Source organism: Nanorana parkeri, unplaced genomic scaffold (assembly GCF_000935625.1).
Source record: "Nanorana parkeri isolate BGI_ZX_2015 unplaced genomic scaffold, ASM93562v1 scaffold2, whole genome shotgun sequence".
Taxonomy (NCBI): Eukaryota; Metazoa; Chordata; class Amphibia; order Anura; family Dicroglossidae; genus Nanorana; species Nanorana parkeri.
The window spans coordinates 867,455-887,348 of NW_017306270.1; the positions used below are offsets into that span (position 1 = coordinate 867,455).

General features: G+C 41.3%; 1 protein-coding gene across 3 annotated transcripts in view; it reads left to right on the plus strand.

The window, feature by feature from the left end:
• The window catches only part of ZFYVE27 (zinc finger FYVE-type containing 27), an 85,644-nt gene that overhangs the window by 36,978 nt on the left and 28,772 nt on the right, over nt 1-19,894 (plus strand). Inside the window, exons 7-11 of one of the 3 annotated variants that reach the window (XM_018558398.1) lie at nt 6,249-6,391; nt 7,412-7,456; nt 12,411-12,482; nt 13,784-13,801; nt 18,812-18,953. In XM_018558398.1, coding sequence (XP_018413900.1) covers nt 6,249-6,391; nt 7,412-7,456; nt 12,411-12,482; nt 13,784-13,801; nt 18,812-18,953 — 420 coding nt within the window. Of the gene's footprint in view, nt 1-6,248; nt 6,392-7,411; nt 7,457-12,410; nt 12,483-13,780; nt 13,802-18,811; nt 18,954-19,894 lie in introns of all 3 variants that reach the window. The other 2 variants (XM_018558477.1, XM_018558553.1) reach the window with 2 other exon arrangements.

Here is a 19,894-nt window from a genome sequence, read left to right on the forward strand (position 1 = left end):
AGCGGGGTGAGGATTGGAAACTTCCAGTCCTGATCTCCGCTGTCTGGAAACAATGCCTGATATCATATCTTAACAGCTGGTAAGCAGGGAGGCTAAGTGATTGCATAGAAATAGAATGTTCCATCCAGTAGTTGATCTACACATGTCTGTGCTTAATACATTAATAAACACGTAGAAGAAAAATCATAAAGAAAACTTAAAAATTGCAAAAATATGTATGCACTGCAAATATGATGTGCACTCCCTTTTTAAAAGTACAAACCTAAAGCAGAACTTTATCTTTTTAACAATATATCATGTTTTAAAAATGAAAAAGCAGACTTGGTAATACTCGCCTTCAATCAACCACATCCTCCCACCCCGCAATACTACTTCGTCACTTGATGCTGCCAGTCTTTCAGGTTGAATGACGGCCAGTATCTTCCAGTCCACTTCCTTGGAACCCAGGATGTCATGGACCTGCCCCCTTGTCAGAGCACATTGAAAAGCAGGCAAGCATAAGGTGCTAGTTAAAATATTTAAGAACAGTGTCCACAGGGGCAAGCAAAAATCATAAGCCAAAGTCAGCAGCCAGAGTGGGTAGTCATACAAGCCAGGTCAGGAACACGGAGATCAGCGTTGTCGGGAACAAGCCAGGGGGCAGGAATCGGAGGAGAAAGTCAGCCAGGAACGGGTCATACACAGAGCAGCAGGAATGCACAGGTAAGACCACGCAAGGGCAGGGTCAGACTGGACTGAGTGGTTTTATATAGTGAGTGGGGTGATATCACTCAGAGACGAGTAACTCCCATCTGGCTATCTCAGATGATGCTCTCCTGTTTGGCCATAAGAGGGAGCCTGGGAGTAGTAAGCAACGTTACAGAGTCTGCTCAGGCAAAGGAGGAATCGCAGGTGGGTAAAATGGCAGCCAAGCCAGAATGCTGCAAACCAGTTAAGTCAGGGTGGAACCCTGACACCCCTAGGGCGATATCAATGCACACCCTAGGCCCAGAGTATTATTGTAGGAGCAGTGCTCACATGTCATCTGTTTTGGTGCTCAGTCATAGGAATGTCCACCCACTGCCACCACTAAGGAAGAAGAGGAAGGACCAATAACAACCTAAAGACTGCAGAGAAATTTCTATGTAGTACATACCCTTTTCTCTGCAGTCTTCAGATCATTACAGGTCCTTCCTCTTCTTCCTCAGTGGCAGCAGTGGGTGGTCATTCCTCTGACTAAGCAGCAGCACAAAGACAACATCTGAGCATGTACATATTTTATTTTTTTAACTACTGGCAGAGAGGGGGCTTTAAGTTGAGGAAGGGGAGGTGGTTGACAAATTTTGAGTTCCACTTTAACCCAGGTCAACAGGTTAAGATGTGCTAGTAGATCTTTTTAACCAGTGCTTATATTGTTTTCTTTGAACATATTTCTGCAGGTTTTGTACAAGTGCGTACAATTGTTACATTATGTTTCCTCTTCACAATAAAGTCTTGATGGAAACCTCTGTACATTCTTAACAAAGCTCTGTAGGTCTCTTTTTATTATCAAGCATTCTTCTTCTACAATGCCATTTAATTTAGGTCCGTTTTGTAAATACTTAGAGGCACATTGAGCATTCAACCGTTTTGACCCAGAGAGTAGAGGAGGTCGGAGCAAATTTGTACTTTTCAAAAACAGGACAAGCCGGCTGTTCTCGATAAAAAGGCAAAGAGGCTTGTGGTTGTGAAATGAGAAACACGATTTCAAGGACTGGGGGGGGGCTTTGTCATTTCATGGCCATCGTTGGCAAGCAATTACAGGCGCACCTTTGTTATAGGGCCCTACCTTTTTACTGTTAGCAATGATAACATAAGCAAATATTTGAAGGGAAATTAACCCCACAGATAGGCTAGCAGAAGGTGGGCTGTGGTATTGAATATGTCATGCTAATTTAGTAAAGCCAAGATATGAAGATATTTTGAAGTCTGAGTCATGTTTATCTTTGTACAAATTTAGAAAGGAGATAAGAATGCTTAAGAATGTTAGAAGATTGTTTGCCAATTTCTTTAATGCCTGTTGGCAGAGCGGAGTGTTGGATGTAGATCAATTGTACAATACAGAATATACAAAAAAATAATAATTCTTAAGTGGGGATTTATCTAAACCATTTTGTGAGATGGTTTTAAAAGAACTGTCGGCATATGCTGCCAATGTGCTTTACAGCCATGGGATGTAGTAATTTTTTTCTGCTTACCTTAATAGCACGCAGTAAGGATATTGAATGCTAACAAGCAGTTGGGGCACAATGCAGTATTTACAAACTGGGATTTATAAAGAGCACCAGTCAGGAACGGGCAGTTGGAACATTTGTAAGATCCAAACATGTGCTGGTAGGTTAATTGGTTCCTATCTAAATTGGCCCTGCGTGTGCAGTAGGGACCTTAGATTGTAAGCTCCTCGAGGCCATGGACTTATGTGAATGTAATGTATGTAAAGCGCTGCGTAAATTGTCGGTGTTAATCTCTCTAATCAAGCAAATTCCATATATAAAGTAAGGCAATATTTCTTCAATGGTATCATTCATACTGGAGGTTCACTTACGTTTAGTGCCATTCAGCTGCGTTTAGAGAAAATAGAATGATGTATGTCTAGAATCTGATTAGAAACCCTGAACACGGCTATACTAATGTAAATGTGGCTAAATGCCACTACACCTGTTTTACAGCGAACTTCTAAAAGTGATCTGGGATGCAAAAGCTTTGTTTATGCTTCCTAGATAATTGCACCAGCATTTAGATAATTTAAAGCCTTTTATCTCAACTGGTGTGTTGTGACCCCGTGCTCAGTGGGCCACCGCATACCTTACACTTTTCTAGGTGAGAGGCTCCTCAGCCTCCCCTAGCGCAACACTGTCAGTTCTTGCACCAAGCAGCCATTCCAAATATGCTGCCCGGTGCCGAGTGTCGGCTTGAGGTGGGGTGTGCTAGAGCTATGGCCGGGAGGGAGCTTCATCCATACATGCATGCATTGCTTACAGCTCCCTCACATGCCCTGTAGAGCAGTGGTTCTCAACCTGTGTAACCTCAGGACCCACATTTGTCCTCGGTCATTGGGTCGCGACCCAAGTCGCACTGCAATGAAACGCACGGCAATAGGGTACCGCACGTTCTGGTGCAGGCATACGAACTGTGGGTGGGAGGTGCGTTTGAGGTACTATTCAAATGAATGGCAACGCAACACACCTCCTACACCAGAATGCATGGTAGGTGCGATTGCATGGTAGAGTTTAACGCACTGTACTAGTGTGAATGGGCCCTCAAAAACACTGACATACTGTAAATACACAGACACACTTCGAGGTCCACTCAGTTTCTCTAGCTTATGAGAACTGGAGTGGATCCTCACCCTGAGGTCCAGTGTGGGCTGCTGTGCTGTGATGGAGCTCCGTTCATATGTGCATTGCTTGTCCAGCTCTCTTGCGCTCCATGTAGAGGTGCCGGGACTAGACTAGAGTGATGTCACATCTTGGCTTCTGGCACCTCTACAGGGCACACAAGGGAGCTGTACAAGCAATGCACATATGGATGGAGCTCCTTCACAGTACAGGAGCCCACACTGGACCCCAGGCTGAGGATCCACTCTAGTTCTCGTAAGGTAGGGAGACGGGGTGGATCTGTTTTTGTGTGTGAATGTCTGTCTGTGAGATTGTGTCTGTGCTTGTGTGTGTCTGTCAGTGTTCTTGAGGGCCCGTTCACACTAGTACAGTGCGTTAATTGCACAGTCCTGTGTGATTTAATGCACTGTGCCACACAATCGTACCTACCGCGCATTCGGTGTGTAAGGCATTTTCGTTCATTTGAACGGCATCCCAACCACAGTTCCATCGCCCGCATCGGAAAATGCAGTACCCTAATGCTATGCGTTCCATTGCAGTGCAACTTGGGTCGCGACGTAATGACCATGGATAAATGTGGGTCCTGAGGTTACACAGGTTGAGATCCACTGATTTAAAGTATTTGGGCAATGAACACCCTGCCACATCCCCAGTTATGCAGACCATTAAGAATTTACATGCCAAAAATGATTGGTTAAACCCAAAATTGTTATCTTTTTAACTTTTCCTTTTTATACTGGCTTTTCATAAAGCCAAACATTAATAAGAGATAAGATAAAGGTTTTAGTGCAGAATAACACTTTTGGTAGTTAATGGAGAATTATGGGGAGAGTGAAATCCCGGATCTTCTCCCTGCAGAGAATAGTGACTGTTAGTTACCGCTCCCTGCAGGGATTCCCCCATCACCTCTCCATGCCTCCAGCGCTGACTGGAGGGATGGCAAAAAGGTTGGCCCATAGTTCTCTTTTAAGTAGAACCTTTTCATAGATATCTGTACATCAGATCAAAAAGAGGGACAGCTGAGAAGGAAAGAGGAACAGAGAGATTTGGATCCAAATGAGGGACCGTTCAGAGGATCAAGTGCTACAGTCTCAATAAACTAGAGATTTGCACATAGCTTCCGCTTCCCAGATCTCTGTCTCAACTGACCATTTTGAAATGCCGTTATTGCTGAAAGTAACCTCTTATGTATACATTTTGTTTCATGATGTGCTCTGTTTTAGTTACTCAGATTTCTGACGGAATAACTTTTATATTCTATTATGCAACGGTGTAGCCCTGTGTTTTAAAATACAGTATAGGTAAAGATTAAATGTTGTAGAACATAAGCCATAATCAATAGACATGTGCCCCGGCAAAAAATGTGTTTTTTTGTTTTGTTTTCATTCTGATTTTTCGGGATTCGGGTCCGAAGCTCAATTTTGTTTCGGAATTTGTATTCAGACGAAATTCGTTAGCCGTAGTCCGTACGAATTTTCGTTTCTGGACGAATTTCCGTTGCAGCAAAATGACATTAGACAAAAAAAAAAATGATAGTCTGCAGAAGAGAAAAAAGAAGTGTGAGGTCCTTCCCCCCCCCTAATTGATACCAGAGACCATTTAGGTCAGGTAGGAATGTTAGGGAGGACCCCCCCCCCCAATTGATAAAAAAAAAAAGTGTGTCTGTGGTTCCCCCAAAATCCATACCAGGCCCTTTAAGTCTGGTAGGAATTTTAAAATTCCTCATTCCCTAAAATTCCTACCAGACCCTTGATCCAGGAAAGGGGGTGGGGATGGGGACAAGGGCCTCTTCCTCTCAACCCTGACCCGGTGGGTGTGGGGGTCTGTGGGCAAAGGGGCTTATTTTCATTGGGGTACCCCTGTAATTAAGGGGTACCCAGATTCCGCCTCCCCCTTGTGAATAAGGAAGGGGTACTTGTACCCTACTCATTCACTAAAGGTTTAAAATTCAATGTAAATAAAGAAAACCCACTTTTAGAAAAAAAAAATCCTTTAACTGAAAAAAAAGTCAATTTTGTTTTCGTACAGGCTACCGCTAACGTCATTTCTGTCATTCGCAGATTCGGATACATCTGAATCTCCGAATAACGAAAATTTGTCCGAATGACGAATCTTTCCGAAACCCATTGCACATGTCTAATAATCAACAAGCAATATACCAAAATAAAGCCAGAGCTCTATTATTACTGTTTAACAATTGGGTGACCATCACTGAGCTTTGTTCTTCTTTTCATTTGCAAGCTTCCCTCCCTATGCAGAGTCTGGTCTATCCATGATTTGCAGGTAGTGTCATCTGTGTATCGGGCAACAATATACTTAGCACGATGGAGAGTGGGCTGAGTTTAGGCCATGTACAGGGAGCAATCTAAAATATTGCCTGGTATGCACATTCCTCTTCCGCTAGCATGAATAATAATAGTATTTAAAAAGGTCGCCTACAAGGGCATTTTGAATAAAAGAACACAATCATTTTTATCATATATTAAGCGTGCGGAAAAAAAGGTGTAAAAGAATTCTTAAACTGCCCACATGCCTATGCTGTCACTTATTGTATGAGGATTTACTATGGTCTGCGAGAGAAATGTGAAATGTGACACTTTCCATGTTCTTCAGTGAAGAAGTGCAATGATTTTGTGCAAATTGCAATCATTTATAGCAACCAGATTTGATTTTTCAGATGACATATGGAGTGGTATTGGGTCCTGTGGGTTGTTGCACATTACTATTTGCCTTACTAAAATAAGCTAACATGATGCTTGAAACTTGTTCTCCATTCGCCTCAAACCGATTTGTAACAAATTTTCCTTTCATTAGGTATGTGGCAGTAGATCAGCTGTTTTCCTTGTGTTATATGCATGATGAATAAGGCTGCCGATTTGTCTTGATTTATAGTGGTCGCAGAATGCAAGGCATCTTTGCAGCAAAGAAGTGGCAGTGAGCCGTTGTTGCTAGAACCATCACAAGTAACGCAAGAGGCTGAAAACATTTCTATTGTGGAGCGGACTCCCACACCCCCAGTCCCAACCAGTCCAGAAGTAAGTAGCACCTGATAATTATCTCTACCTACCTAAATTACTGAATGAGGGCAATGGTCTAATAAAAAAAAGCTCTAATATAGGGAGTCTTTAAAGGAGAACTATGAGTTGAGTGATTTACACTTATCCTCCTAGTTGAAACTTCCTGTGAAACTGTCGCACATCGGCTCTATTGATCGGGAAGTGAGCGACCACATACTGTCGCTCGCTCACTTTCCAATCATCTCCCTGCAGAGAGCGGTGACTGGGGGATTCCCCCCCCCCCTCCAATTCTCCAGTGCTGACTGGAGGGATGGATGGGAGGGGGGGTGGACACTGCTGGCTCTGCCTCTAGATAGGCAGAGACCACAGTCAATCGGCCAGCTGGGTGGATCTCTGTTAAAAAAAAAAAAAAAGGCAAATGTGACTTCCATTTTTTTTTAAAACATAAAACAAATGCATTGCCAAGATCACCCTCCTTTTTTCATCTTTCACATTCTCTATAATTCATCCTATTGCTTATACAAATGGTTTTCTTAGCATCTGATGATAATTATTATACTCTTAATATAATTGCTGCATTATTCTGCACATTCCTGTAATACTCCACGGACTATAAGATAAACTCTTTCACCCTCGTGAGGAATGAGTTGACTACCCATCTGGTAACTTGGAAGGAGATACTGGGATCCCACTGAGTTGTATTCCTGTACTGATGCTGGATGGAGTCTCCTAAATCAGTCACAGCCTGGCAAAGGCTGAGCGCTTCGTCCAAGCTTGGATCCAAGCCCGGCCTTCCTTTGTGGGCCGAGATATTGCTTTGTTTATTTTCATGATGAATGTGTTTTTCGGAAAAGTATTCCCTTTTTGCATAACAGTAATTCAATTTCTCCTCCTGTTTCTATTTTGGTTGCTGTACTATATATTAATTCTTCTGCCAGCCCTGGTTTCCTTGCTGTTCCTTTTTTCTTTTTGCTTCACAAAAACCATTTCTCCCCTTAATGCCTCTCTGTTTTCCTCCTCCGTTTTCTGTCTCCTCAGTTCTCCTCCTGCTCGGACAGCTCAGAGTTTACAAGCCATAAACTGGTAGGATTTCAGAATCGCTTCTCAATTCATGTTGGAAACACGATTAATTTTGCTTCCAACAGCCCTAGAAAAAATTAAGCCGATTACACGGCTTCAGTGTATGCCCATAAGGACTTAAAAAGGCACGCTGGGAGTAGACAAGTACATTTCCACTGCTGTAAATCATATGTATATTCTGCATTATGGATTTTCTTAACCAACCACATGGATATCAAACCTTTAAAAACAAAAGTATCCTTTGGTCGAATGACAGAACCTCCAGCTTATTCACGGGGGAAAAGTATTAAGAGTTATTTACAACATGGCAGGCGCCTTGAAAACTTAATTTTCATGGGTCTCGTTAAAAAGTTTCTAGCGTTCCAGATAAAACCTTTTCTACTGGTGAAAATATTTCATGTGAACAGTAACTCGGAGTGCAAATGCATTGCAAGCAAAATTGGCAGTTTTGTTTTTAGTATTGAAAAAGTAGCCAACTTTTTTTGGGGAAGGATAAGAACACCCTGTTGGTTTTTGCAATCCGTGGCTGTGTTAAGACAGTGTCCATAGGCTTTTGTTTCCTTTATGAACTGCACCTCTCTCCGTACAAGTCAATGGGAATGCAAAAGCAGCTGAAGCAGGTCAAATGCAGGTGAACTACACCTGCAATGAATTCTGAATGTCTCAACTGATGTCAAAAGCACGTTGCAACTTTCCATCGATACAGGCCCTCAGTGAGATTTCCTCTTACATTGTGACCTGGTGAAAACGATTTTACTAGACAGGAAGTGAAGGTAAATGTCAAATATCAAGAAAGACAAGAATAACTTAAAAAAAAAAATTAGGGAAAGGAAGGAACCCCATCAGCTTCACGACATTGTCTGTGACATTGTTGTAGAAAGCCGGCTCCATGCTTTCTCATCACCTAGTGACGAGAAGCATGGAGACGGCTTCCCTGCTTTTCAGGAAGCCAGGCGGCAATTCTTTACGCGCTGCCCGGCTTATCAGGAAGCCAGGTGGCGAGTCATTACACACCGCCTGGCTTCCTGAATGGGACTTCCGGTATTCGGTATCGGCGAGTACCGGAAAAAAATATATCGGTTCTCGTACTCAATGCTGAAATACCGGTATTGGTGCATCCCTATTGTATATATGGCAATGGCCAAAATGTTGATTGTTTTGCCACCATACAAATGTATTATAAGTTAAATGAATCTGTACCTATTTTTTAAAGTATAAAGAAAACTAAAAGAGTAATACTCAAACAAAACTTTTTCCTGCATTGGCCTTTTCCTTGCCCAACAATCTTCTCTTGTAAAACATATTAGAGGCTCAGTGCTGCCAAGTTTTTTTGTTTTGCTGATCAAGTTTTTTATTCTGAGAAGATTAAATACAGATTAGACTTTATAATGAAATTGGAGCTATCACTTTTCCTCTATGAATGATGGGTTAGTGCTTTGCTATGACTCTCTATTAAAGTAATCACCCTAAATGGAATATATTCTGCTTTGTTGTTAGTCCAATAAACATGTAAATGGCAGGAGAGAGGAGCTTTCTTTCTGTCCAGGGAATTTTACTTTTGGATTCGTATGAATAATAAAAAATAGATAAAGAGCAGTCTTTCCGCTTTTACCTGCTGTCATCTGGAAAAAAAGAAAGCCCAATACAGTATATGCACTTTTATTTATCCAGTAGAAGCTGAAAACGGGAATAGTGTTTCTAAAAGTGCCCATACACTGCACGATTCCCGTATGAGAATCGCGGGAAATCCCGCGATCGTACGAGAATCGTGCAGTGTGAATGAAGACAAGTGACCGTTTCTACTGTACGGTCGCACATCTTTTGTCTAAGGAGCATGCTAGAAAACCAGCCGAAAATCTTACGATTTTCGGCTGGTTTGAATGATGCTCGGGAGACAAATGCCGAACGGGCCGGTGTGCGCATGCGCACACTGCCCGTTAAGCATTGCGGTCATCGGAAGCCTGCCCCTCAGAGGGCTGGGCCTGCGATGATCGCAAGTACGATCTGCCTGTCCAAGATGTGCAGATCGTACGTTTTTTAAATTACTTTACAACCATCGCAAGACTAAGGTCTTGCGATGGTTGTAAAGTGTATGGCCACCTTTAAGAATCGATTGCCCAGGGCCAACGATCACCTGCTGTGCTCTGATTTCCTATGTATCGGAACAATGGGCTCCTTTTGAGTTCCTTCTGTTGTAAGCAGATTTAAATGTAAAGAAAATGAAACTACTGGAGGAAGGGGAGGGGGGTACATTTACAAATACATGCATGTGGTTCACCTATGTATGAATTAGATACTGCCTTGACCCCACTGAAGGACATTTTCCTTCATATGATAGTGTCATTAGTCACCTGCACTTCATACAGCGTCATGACTTTGCAAGATGGCGGTGCTTGTAGTGATGACACGGATGGCACCGTGTGGTGTCACTATGCAAGTTCAGATAGAAAGTCACTCGCACTCCAATGCAATGCCAAGTCAATATTTTTGCACAGCTGTAAGATGCTACACTACCTCAGTCAATAAAAAAATATTGACTTGGTATTGCATTGGAGTGCGAGTGACTTTCTATCTGAACTTGCATATGTTTTGCAGAGGCATCTGCTGTCACTGCTGCACCCACCTTGCTTTTTTGGGGTTTTGTTTCTGGTCAGGAGTGCGATGAGATACAGTTTGTTTCAAGTGTGGTGTCACTATGTCGCCCCACGTGGCCCTGAAACGCTGGCTGTGTATGACAAATGGTGACACTGATTTGATAAATCCAATCAGATTAATTGATAAATTGCGTGTGTGCTGGTGACTATCTGATCTACATTTTCTTTCATATGAAATTTTTTTGCCAGAAATTCCATTCTTAAAACAATTTTGACCAGACAGATTTTTACAGGTGACATCAGATATTTCATTTATTTCCATATCCGAAAATTGCAAATACATGCACTTGGAAGATATGAATCTATAGGTTTGTGCACCAATCACTCAAAAGAAAAAATTGCTTTGCGATTGCGCCTGCATGGCCATGCAGGCGCAAATGCTGTGCATTTACACGTTTTGTAGCCAAATTGGGATAACACCTACTTTATATTTGTTACATGTTCCCATTCGCACTGCATAACTTGAAAAAAAAAAGTTTTATTAACATTTCTGCTTACTTCCTGATATTACTAGTTTTCTTTCAACTAATTTTCCTCTGTAATGCAAGGGGGTGGTGAGGTTACCATAATTAACCCGGTCTGTGCTGTGCTGGCACATCTCATTATCGGTTATACACTAGATTTGAACACTGTCTATCCTAACGGCCTAACAAGGGTTAAAGATCTATAAGTATTGTATGTTTGTGAGCAGGGTCGTCCCTTTAATGAGGCAGCCTAAGGCTGTTGCCTAGGGAGACATATCTTTGGGTAATGTGTGTGGGGGTGTTTCACGACATGGCATGCTTGCAGTGTGCCTGCTGCCCCCTTTCTGGCTAGAGTGTCCCAGGTCGCTAAGCGCCGGGCGGGAAAATATCTAAGGGCCATACACATCTCCCCACTTATTCTTAGCAACCTGGCATACTCTGGCCAACGGCCCACCCAGCTTCTGGTTGACAGGAACTGGGGGGCATGCCGAGTCGGTTGGGTAGATTCAGAGCCTGCAGAGGGCAGCATCACTCCACCACAAGGCCACCAACAGGGACACCAGTCTTCTATGGGCAAAGAGTTTCCTGTCACTTTGAAAGTAGCTTGCAGTCTGTTCAAAGGGCCGCTCAACGGAGACATCTAAAAGGTGAGAAATATATTTTAAAAAAATGTTTTCCTAATGCTGCGTGAATAGGAACACAGGACAAACATATGGTGGGGTTTTCTCAAATGTGACTGCAAAGTAGTAAATACACTTAAAAGGATACCTGTGCTGGGAATTACTTATGGGCACGTGGGAGAAAAGGCTAATGCTCAAGTGTGAATTGAAGCATACTCTGTTGTTTTAGAGGTACCGTACATACTCGAGTATAAGCCGAGATTTTCAGCCCATTTTTTTTGCTGAAAAGTGCCCCCCTCGGCTTATACTCGAGTCAGCGTCAGGTTTCTTCTTACTTACCTCGCCGAGCGAGTTCAAGACATACTGTTATGTTGCTATGACTTGATATATTTTTTATTATGTAGATATGGTATGATAGGGGTGTTTCGCAGCTATATTTATCCCACTGAATATCCCACTTTTATCTAGTTTTATGTACAGCTACTCCTTACTGAACATCCTACCTGTTTAACGACCGTTCAGACACAACTAGAACAAAAACTTGGGTATTTCCAGTGTGCAAACCTAAGTAATCGACTGTTTGAAATTACGACCAGCTCGCTGAATGGTCGGCATTGTACAGTGTACAGGAACGTGGGTATTTTCAGTATGCAAACCTAAGTAATCGACCATTCGGATTTATGACCAGCTCCCTGACCAGTCAGTATTGTACAGTGTACAGGAACTTGGGTACTTCCAATGTGCAAACCCTAGTAATCGACCGTTTGACATTACGACCAGCTCTCTGAATGGTCGGCATTGTACACTGTACCGTATACTGGAGCTGATTTCCTCTATTCCTTGCTTAGCGACCAGTTCTCTTAACAACCTAGTCATAGGAACAGAACTCTGTCATTAAATGAGTATCTGTGCTACAAACCTTTACAGTGCTGTGAAATATAAATAATTACAACAATGTAGATAGGAGAGATATGGTGATGATTGCTGCATAGAATGAACATGATCTTGACTCTTCTATTACTGAAACCAACGGAAAGAAAAACCTATTGTGGCTAAAATGAGTTATTCCGATGTAACAAAAATTTGGGAGCTCTATGATTCTAGCTGGATGTAAGTAGGGAAAGGATATTGCCATGTTCTATTTACTGCATAGTTATGTTACACAGTAGATTTGTGGGAATGTTTAGCACATCATAAAATGTTGTTTTTTATGTGGCAGGACCTCTCTCCGGGGAGTGTAGAGGAAGCAGAGGAAGCTGAACCTGATGATGAATTTAAAGATGCTATCGAGGTAGGTGAAAAAAGTGGCTTATTACAAAAAAATACTCACCGTGCATTCTTGTTTTTGTTCACTTTGTGGATTGCCTAAATATTTATCATAGGACTGATGCAGAATGTACACTTGATACAATATACATTTAAAATATGTATTTTCTTCCAGGCACAGGTGGACGTGTATTTTTATGATTCAAACATTTTAATGCGGTGAAATAAACGTTTCTAGAGCTGCTTGAACGATTCGTATCGCACTAAAGCGTTTATCGGTCTCTAGCATTTTTGTTTTTTTAACTTTGTCTTGAATCTTCCTTATGGCACGTCTGAAATACTCAACATTTTCTTCATTTTCTTGAGTTTTAGTGCAGTGGCGCTCAACCCTGGTCCTCAAAGGCTGTGAATATTACTGAAAAACATTCGCTGCTGGTGCTCCTGAGGGCCATAGTTGAGCACCATTGGTTTAATGTGTCATACTGCCTTTTTAAATTTGTGTAAAAAGGATTGGACTGTCTTTTTTTTTAATGGCCATACAGATGGAGCACAGTTAGATAATGGTGTGCGTTTGTGCAATTGAAAAAGGTGATGCCTTTTGCATGACCGAACAGATAGCACTGCGCTCTGCTCCATCTGTGAAAATATTATTTCAAAGTTTGTTGTATAAGTTATTAGTAAACATAGCTACAATGGAACCAAATATCTTTATCTGTGTGTATATGTGTTATACATACATACATACATACATACATACATACATACATACATACATACATACATACATACACATTATATATGTGTGTATATTTTTTTTCTAAACCTACCCCTTCCCTCAATTATAATGTTATTGAAAAAGGAGAGAAGGGAGGTGTTTGTAGACCTATAATAGGGTGATAATGCTACCTCTCCACAGGTACAATAGGCTGAGTATTGTCACTCTGAGACAGAAGGTGTCAGTTGCCTTAAAAATTGGATATTAATTTGGTCAGGTGGCTTCTGAATCCCTGGTCAGTTTGTCTATCCCATCCTAGGGAATACAGTAAAAGCCAACATTTGCATTGGATGCAGACATATCACAGCATGCTTGAAAGTCTTTCACCAAACATTGCATGTTAACCTTTGTAATGAAAAGAGGGAATGGTCATTTGACTGGGCATTTTTACATCAAGTGAAAAAGCTTTGTCTTCAGATGGCATTGAGATTGCTACAATGGACATATCTCACAGTTGTGATGGCCACCCACTCATAAGTGGCCCTTTTATGACCGCTCCAAATTTAGTTCTTAACCGTATTCTCTTTTGTTCACGCTGCTTCGGAAAGGAGGAACAACTGATAACCATGGTGAGTTCAGGCAATGTGACGCAGGAGAAAAAGTCAGAAATGGCTTATCGAAAACAAATCATGCTCCCGTATCACCAGCTTATTTTTATTTTGGCTTTTCATAATTATGGCCCTGCTACTTCCCCAGCCATAATTCCCTGCATGCTCTTCTTTGTTCAACACTTTTACAGATTAGACTTCCAATTACTGGAATTTCATTTTTTTTTTTTTAGAAAATTATTTTGTCATTATATTTTGGCCATTTCTATGGCATTTGATGTGAGAAGAAGTTGTAAAAAGGAGTCCATTTATACTGGCCAGTTTAAGGTTGGATTTTTCCAATGCAGACAGGAGACATCTATGGCATAGCTACACGAGGGATCCCAGATATAGGTCTGTATAGCCAGATTTACTATAAAAATAGTCATTTTATTCAGATAAATAAACATTGCTTTCTTAAAGTACTGAATGTGGACATACAATGTGAAGCATGGCTCATTGGAGAAGATTCTGATATTGATCAAGACTGAAGGTAAAGTGAGAAGGAAGAAAAAGCAGTTAATATTCTTAACGCCATGAATGTGCACCAGCAAGTATTCAGAGAGTCATCTGCTGACTTCTATGGCCTGCTCAGTGATAACATATGGCAGGAAGACCTGAACTATTAGAATGGATGAATGCAAGATAACCAGAACTTTGGGACTTTTTGATGTTGCATGAAACTGTTGAGTGCTACATGGGTTGCATTAAAAATAGTCCATATTTTAAGGAAATAAACATTGCTTAACGCCATGAATATGAACCAGCAAGTGTTCAAAGAGTCATCTGATGACCGTTATGATCTGCTCAGTAATAACATATGGCAGCAAGATTTGAACAATTAGAATGGATAGAATGAATGCATGCAAGATACCCGGAACTTTGGGACTTTGATGTTGCATGAAGCTGTTGAGTGCTACATGGGCTGCATTAAAAATAGTCCATATCTAAGAAAATAAACATTGCTTTCTTAAAGTACTGAATGTATTTTGGACATACTATGTGAAGCATGACACACTGGAGAAGATTCTAATGCTGGTTAAGACTGAAGGTAAAGTGAGAAGGAAACTAAAGAAGCTCCTATCAATTGGTCCATGAATATTAACGACTTAAGTGTTTTAGAGAATCATCTGCTGAACAACAAGCACGGGATACAAAAGCTCATGATATCCCAAAGAGTTGGAATAAATTAAATACACAAAATGTTTAGACTACAAAGTGAAGAGTGATTTCACGCAATAGACTACTCTTTGCTCATTTTTAAAGCAGGATTTAAATGACACATTTAAAAAAAAATAAAAAATTGTGTAAGTTTTGAGTTGATTCTCTGAACCCATGTGTCACGTAGCTTATGAAGCTTGAGATGACGAGGGTGGCCTCTCTTGCAACTCTGGTCCCAGAAAGCCTGATTATTATATATATGTGTGTATATTTTTTTTCTAAACCTACCCCTTCCCTCAATTATAATGTTATTGAAAAAGGAGAGAAGGGAGGTGTTTGTAGACCTATAATAGGGTGATAATGCTACCTCTCCACAGGTACAATAGGCTGAGTATTGTCACTCTGAGACAGAAGGTGTCAGTTGCCTTAAAAATTGGATATTAATTTGGTCAGGTGGCTTCTGAATCCCTGGTCAGTTTGTCTATCCCATCCTAGGGAATACAGTAAAAGCCAACATTTGCATTGGATGCAGACATATCACAGCATGCTTGAAAGTCTTTCACCAAACATTGCATGTTAACCTTTGTAATGAAAAGAGGGAATGGTCATTTGACTGGGCATTTTTACATCAAGTGAAAAAGCTTTGTCTTCAGATGGCATTGAGATTGCTACAATGGACATATCTCACAGTTGTGATGGCCACCCACTCATAAGTGGCCCTTTTATGACCGCTCCAAATTTAGTTCTTAACCGTATTCTCTTTTGTTCACGCTGCTTGGGAAAGGAGGAACAACTGATAACCATGGTGAGTTCAGGCAATGTGACGCAGGAGAAAAAGTCAGAAATGGCTTATCGAAAACAAATCATGCTCCCGTATCACCAGCTTATTTTTATTTTGGCTTTTCATAATTATGGCCCTGCTACTTCCCCAGCCATAATTCCCTGCATGCTCTTCTTTGTTCAACACTTTTACAGATTAGACTTCCAATTACTGGAATTTCATTTTTTTTTTTTTAGAAAATTATTTTGTCATTATATTTTGGCCATTTCTATGGCATTTGATGTGAGAAGAAGTTGTAAAAAGGAGTCCATTTATACTGGCCAGTTTAAGGTTGGATTTTTCCAATGCAGACAGGAGACATCTATGGCATAGCTACACGAGGGATCCCAGATATAGGTCTGTATAGCCAGATTTACTATAAAAATAGTCATTTTATTCAGATAAATAAACATTGCTTTCTTAAAGTACTGAATGTGGACATACAATGTGAAGCATGGCTCATTGGAGAAGATTCTGATATTGATCAAGACTGAAGGTAAAGTGAGAAGGAAGAAAAAGCAGTTAATATTCTTAACGCCATGAATGTGCACCAGCAAGTATTCAGAGAGTCATCTGCTGACTTCTATGGCCTGCTCAGTGATAACATATGGCAGGAAGACCTGAACTATTAGAATGGATGAATGCAAGATAACCAGAACTTTGGGACTTTTTGATGTTGCATGAAACTGTTGAGTGCTACATGGGTTGCATTAAAAATAGTCCATATTTTAAGGAAATAAACATTGCTTAACGCCATGAATATGAACCAGCAAGTGTTCAAAGAGTCATCTGATGACCGTTATGATCTGCTCAGTAATAACATATGGCAGCAAGATTTGAACAATTAGAATGGATAGAATGAATGCATGCAAGATACCCGGAACTTTGGGACTTTGATGTTGCATGAAGCTGTTGAGTGCTACATGGGCTGCATTAAAAATAGTCCATATCTAAGAAAATAAACATTGCTTTCTTAAAGTACTGAATGTATTTTGGACATACTATGTGAAGCATGACACACTGGAGAAGATTCTAATGCTGGTTAAGACTGAAGGTAAAGTGAGAAGGAAACTAAAGAAGCTCCTATCAATTGGTCCATGAATATTAACGACTTAAGTGTTTTAGAGAATCATCTGCTGAACAACAAGCACGGGATACAAAAGCTCATGATATCCCAAAGAGTTGGAATAAATTAAATACACAAAATGTTTAGACTACAAAGTGAAGAGTGATTTCACGCAATAGACTACTCTTTGCTCATTTTTAAAGCAGGATTTAAATGACACATTTAAAAAAAAATAAAAAATTGTGTAAGTTTTGAGTTGATTCTCTGAACCCATGTGTCACGTAGCTTATGAAGCTTGAGATGACGAGGGTGGCCTCTCTTGCAACTCTGGTCCCAGAAAGCCTGATTATTGATACAGGTACTCTGGGACACAGCAGGGCACGAGTGCCGGATGATGACTTGGATGCTGGCGCACAGCAAAGATGCATGTAGCATGTAGCCAAATTCAGCCAAACAGGGTCAGCAATGTGCAGGCAGGAAGGTAATGAAGCAGGAGACAAAATCTTAGTCGGGTAGCAGGCTAGTTCGGCGATGTGCAGACAACGCAGGAACAAGCCGGAAACAGAGGAGTAGTCAAACAAGCCAGGGTTAGGGTACCAGAAGATCAGCAGGGTCAATAACAAGCCGGGATCAGCAACAGGAAAGCAACACGACAGGAAACCGATACAGGATACAAGGCACACAGCTAAAAAGTACTCGGCACTAGAGGCACGGAGGGACTGAGCTTAAATAGCCTGTTTGGCGCCACAATAGGTCGTAGATGCGCGCCCACAAGCGTCTGCACAGAGGTGCATGGCCCGACCTGACACTGTGGACCATGCCGTGCAGACACAATCAACTTTGTACGGGCTTCCCGACGCAACGTTACAGAGACCTGTAAGTGTAGAGAGCAAAAATAGACTATATACATTTTGTTTTATTAAACTTGGTATCATACGGGATTCCCTTTCTCGTGTTTTATAGCGTGTCTGTGTGAAAACCCTACTAATGTGATTATACGAACAGGGGGAAGGAGTAGAATCATTGTTACCATTTGGACACGGTTAACTTTCGGTAGTTAAAAGTAAAACAATAGCAAATTGGATGAATTAATGGCTTTAAAAAAAAAAAAAAAAAAACTTCCCAGAACCACAATGTTGTTTGAGAACCCTCCATGCTGCAAATGTTTGAAGGATTCAAGGGTGTGAGACTAATACAGAATAATACCCTATAGATTTGTCTAAATGGATCCAAACAAAATTTAAAGTCCCAAGATAAGAAAAAGTGCGGATGTACTAATATCTTGCTCCTACTGGTGTCACAAATCCACATGACAACTTTAGGTACAGAAATAAAGACAGCAAAATGGTCCATTACAAAAAATGGACCAGCCACAACTGTGTCTGTTTGGACCCGAGGAGGCTTCATCAGGTTTCTAGGAGTTAGAGGTGTGTACTGTGCCCACCGACTCGCATGCTAGCATTACATTGTTTCTGCAGTATGTGTGTATTACAACCTCTATTCCCTGTAAAAGCAAATGGAGCATATAGATAAATGTACTTGGTGTTCCAACTACATACCTAATGCATATATACATGAAGCGTCACTGGTTTGAGCCATTTCGGTATACCTATACCATGAGAGTTCACCTTTCTTTACATACGTAAGTAATGGTACGGTAAATGAGGTTAACTGCATCCATCACATTTTGCCTCATTACAATATAAAAACTTAAAAAAATTACAGAAATTTTGCCTTCTTTTTGCATTCTACCTCTTCAGTTGTGTATGTGGCATATTACTCATTATACCATATTAGCACTTCAATTGGCTGCACTACCATCATTGCCTTTCTCAGACCTGCCATAACCAAAGACATTGTGTCAAATGTGACCTTGATGCAAACATGTAAGAATGTTGTTTCTGTGTCAATAATGATGCATTCTTCATGCTACTGTCTATATCAGGAGGATGATGATGTGTCCCAATGCGCTTCAGAGTATGAACTGATCCAGGATAATGGTTTCCTAAGCAGGAATGATGCCATAAAAAGCAAAGTCTCCAAACTGACAGAACGGCTGCGAAAGCGATACCCTACTAATAACCTGGGTAAGTACTTTTCAGAGTTCTTTTCTGAGTGCTTATGATGCAGAAATAATTAAAACCCATGTGCTGAGAAGAACAAAGAGTCTGGCACTGGCTGGCTGTTGGGTTTCAATGCACAGTTTACACTTGTGCATTAAAAGTACAGTTACCTGCAATAGAATGTTTATATTTCAGAATGTTTGCCTTTTTTGAAGAGCTACAGCTGCCCAAAGACTTTTTAGTATGGCCTCGTTCTTACGGGCAGCAAACTCCATCACCCCTCTGAAAACCAATCTACGGTGTAGCACTCTCCAGAGAGCCATAGAACATGCAGGCGCTAAGGAGGCGATACTGCCGCTTCTGAATGCCGTTTTTCATATTTTTGTCAAAGTGAGGATTTAGGTTGCAGGCTTCCAGGCACTCAGGAGGCGATACTGCCACTTCCAAAATTAGTTGTTTTTTTTTTTGTTTCTATTCCAAAAGGTATTTTTTATTGCAGCACGGTCACATTGATTACAATGGTCACATTTGGCAAGTGGCACCATCTGCCAAATGCAACATGCTGTTTAAAGGTTGCCATGATGCAAAGCACCGTGACCGCGCCATGTGTTCAAGTCTCAGGGGCCACTATTTTAAGTTTTAGGTGGGCGGTAATACCCTTGATCAACCCTTTGCTGTCCGTGTGAATGAGGCCCAATAGAAAAACACAACCGGTGATCATGTTATATATCACAGCCTTTGGCGGAACGCGAACCAGGCGGCCGCTATGGGGCCCGGGGCACAGGGGGGCTAGGCCAGCACATCCCCTGATGCCGAGCGGGCCGCCTGGATCGCTATGGCATCTCGGGCTCCTGGCTGTCACTGGCGGCTGTGAGGAGGAACGTGTCGCTGTTAGATCACTGACAACCTGTCGGTGATGTGTGCAGAGGCGCATTCCTCCTCACAGTCGCTGTTAAGTCAGTGAC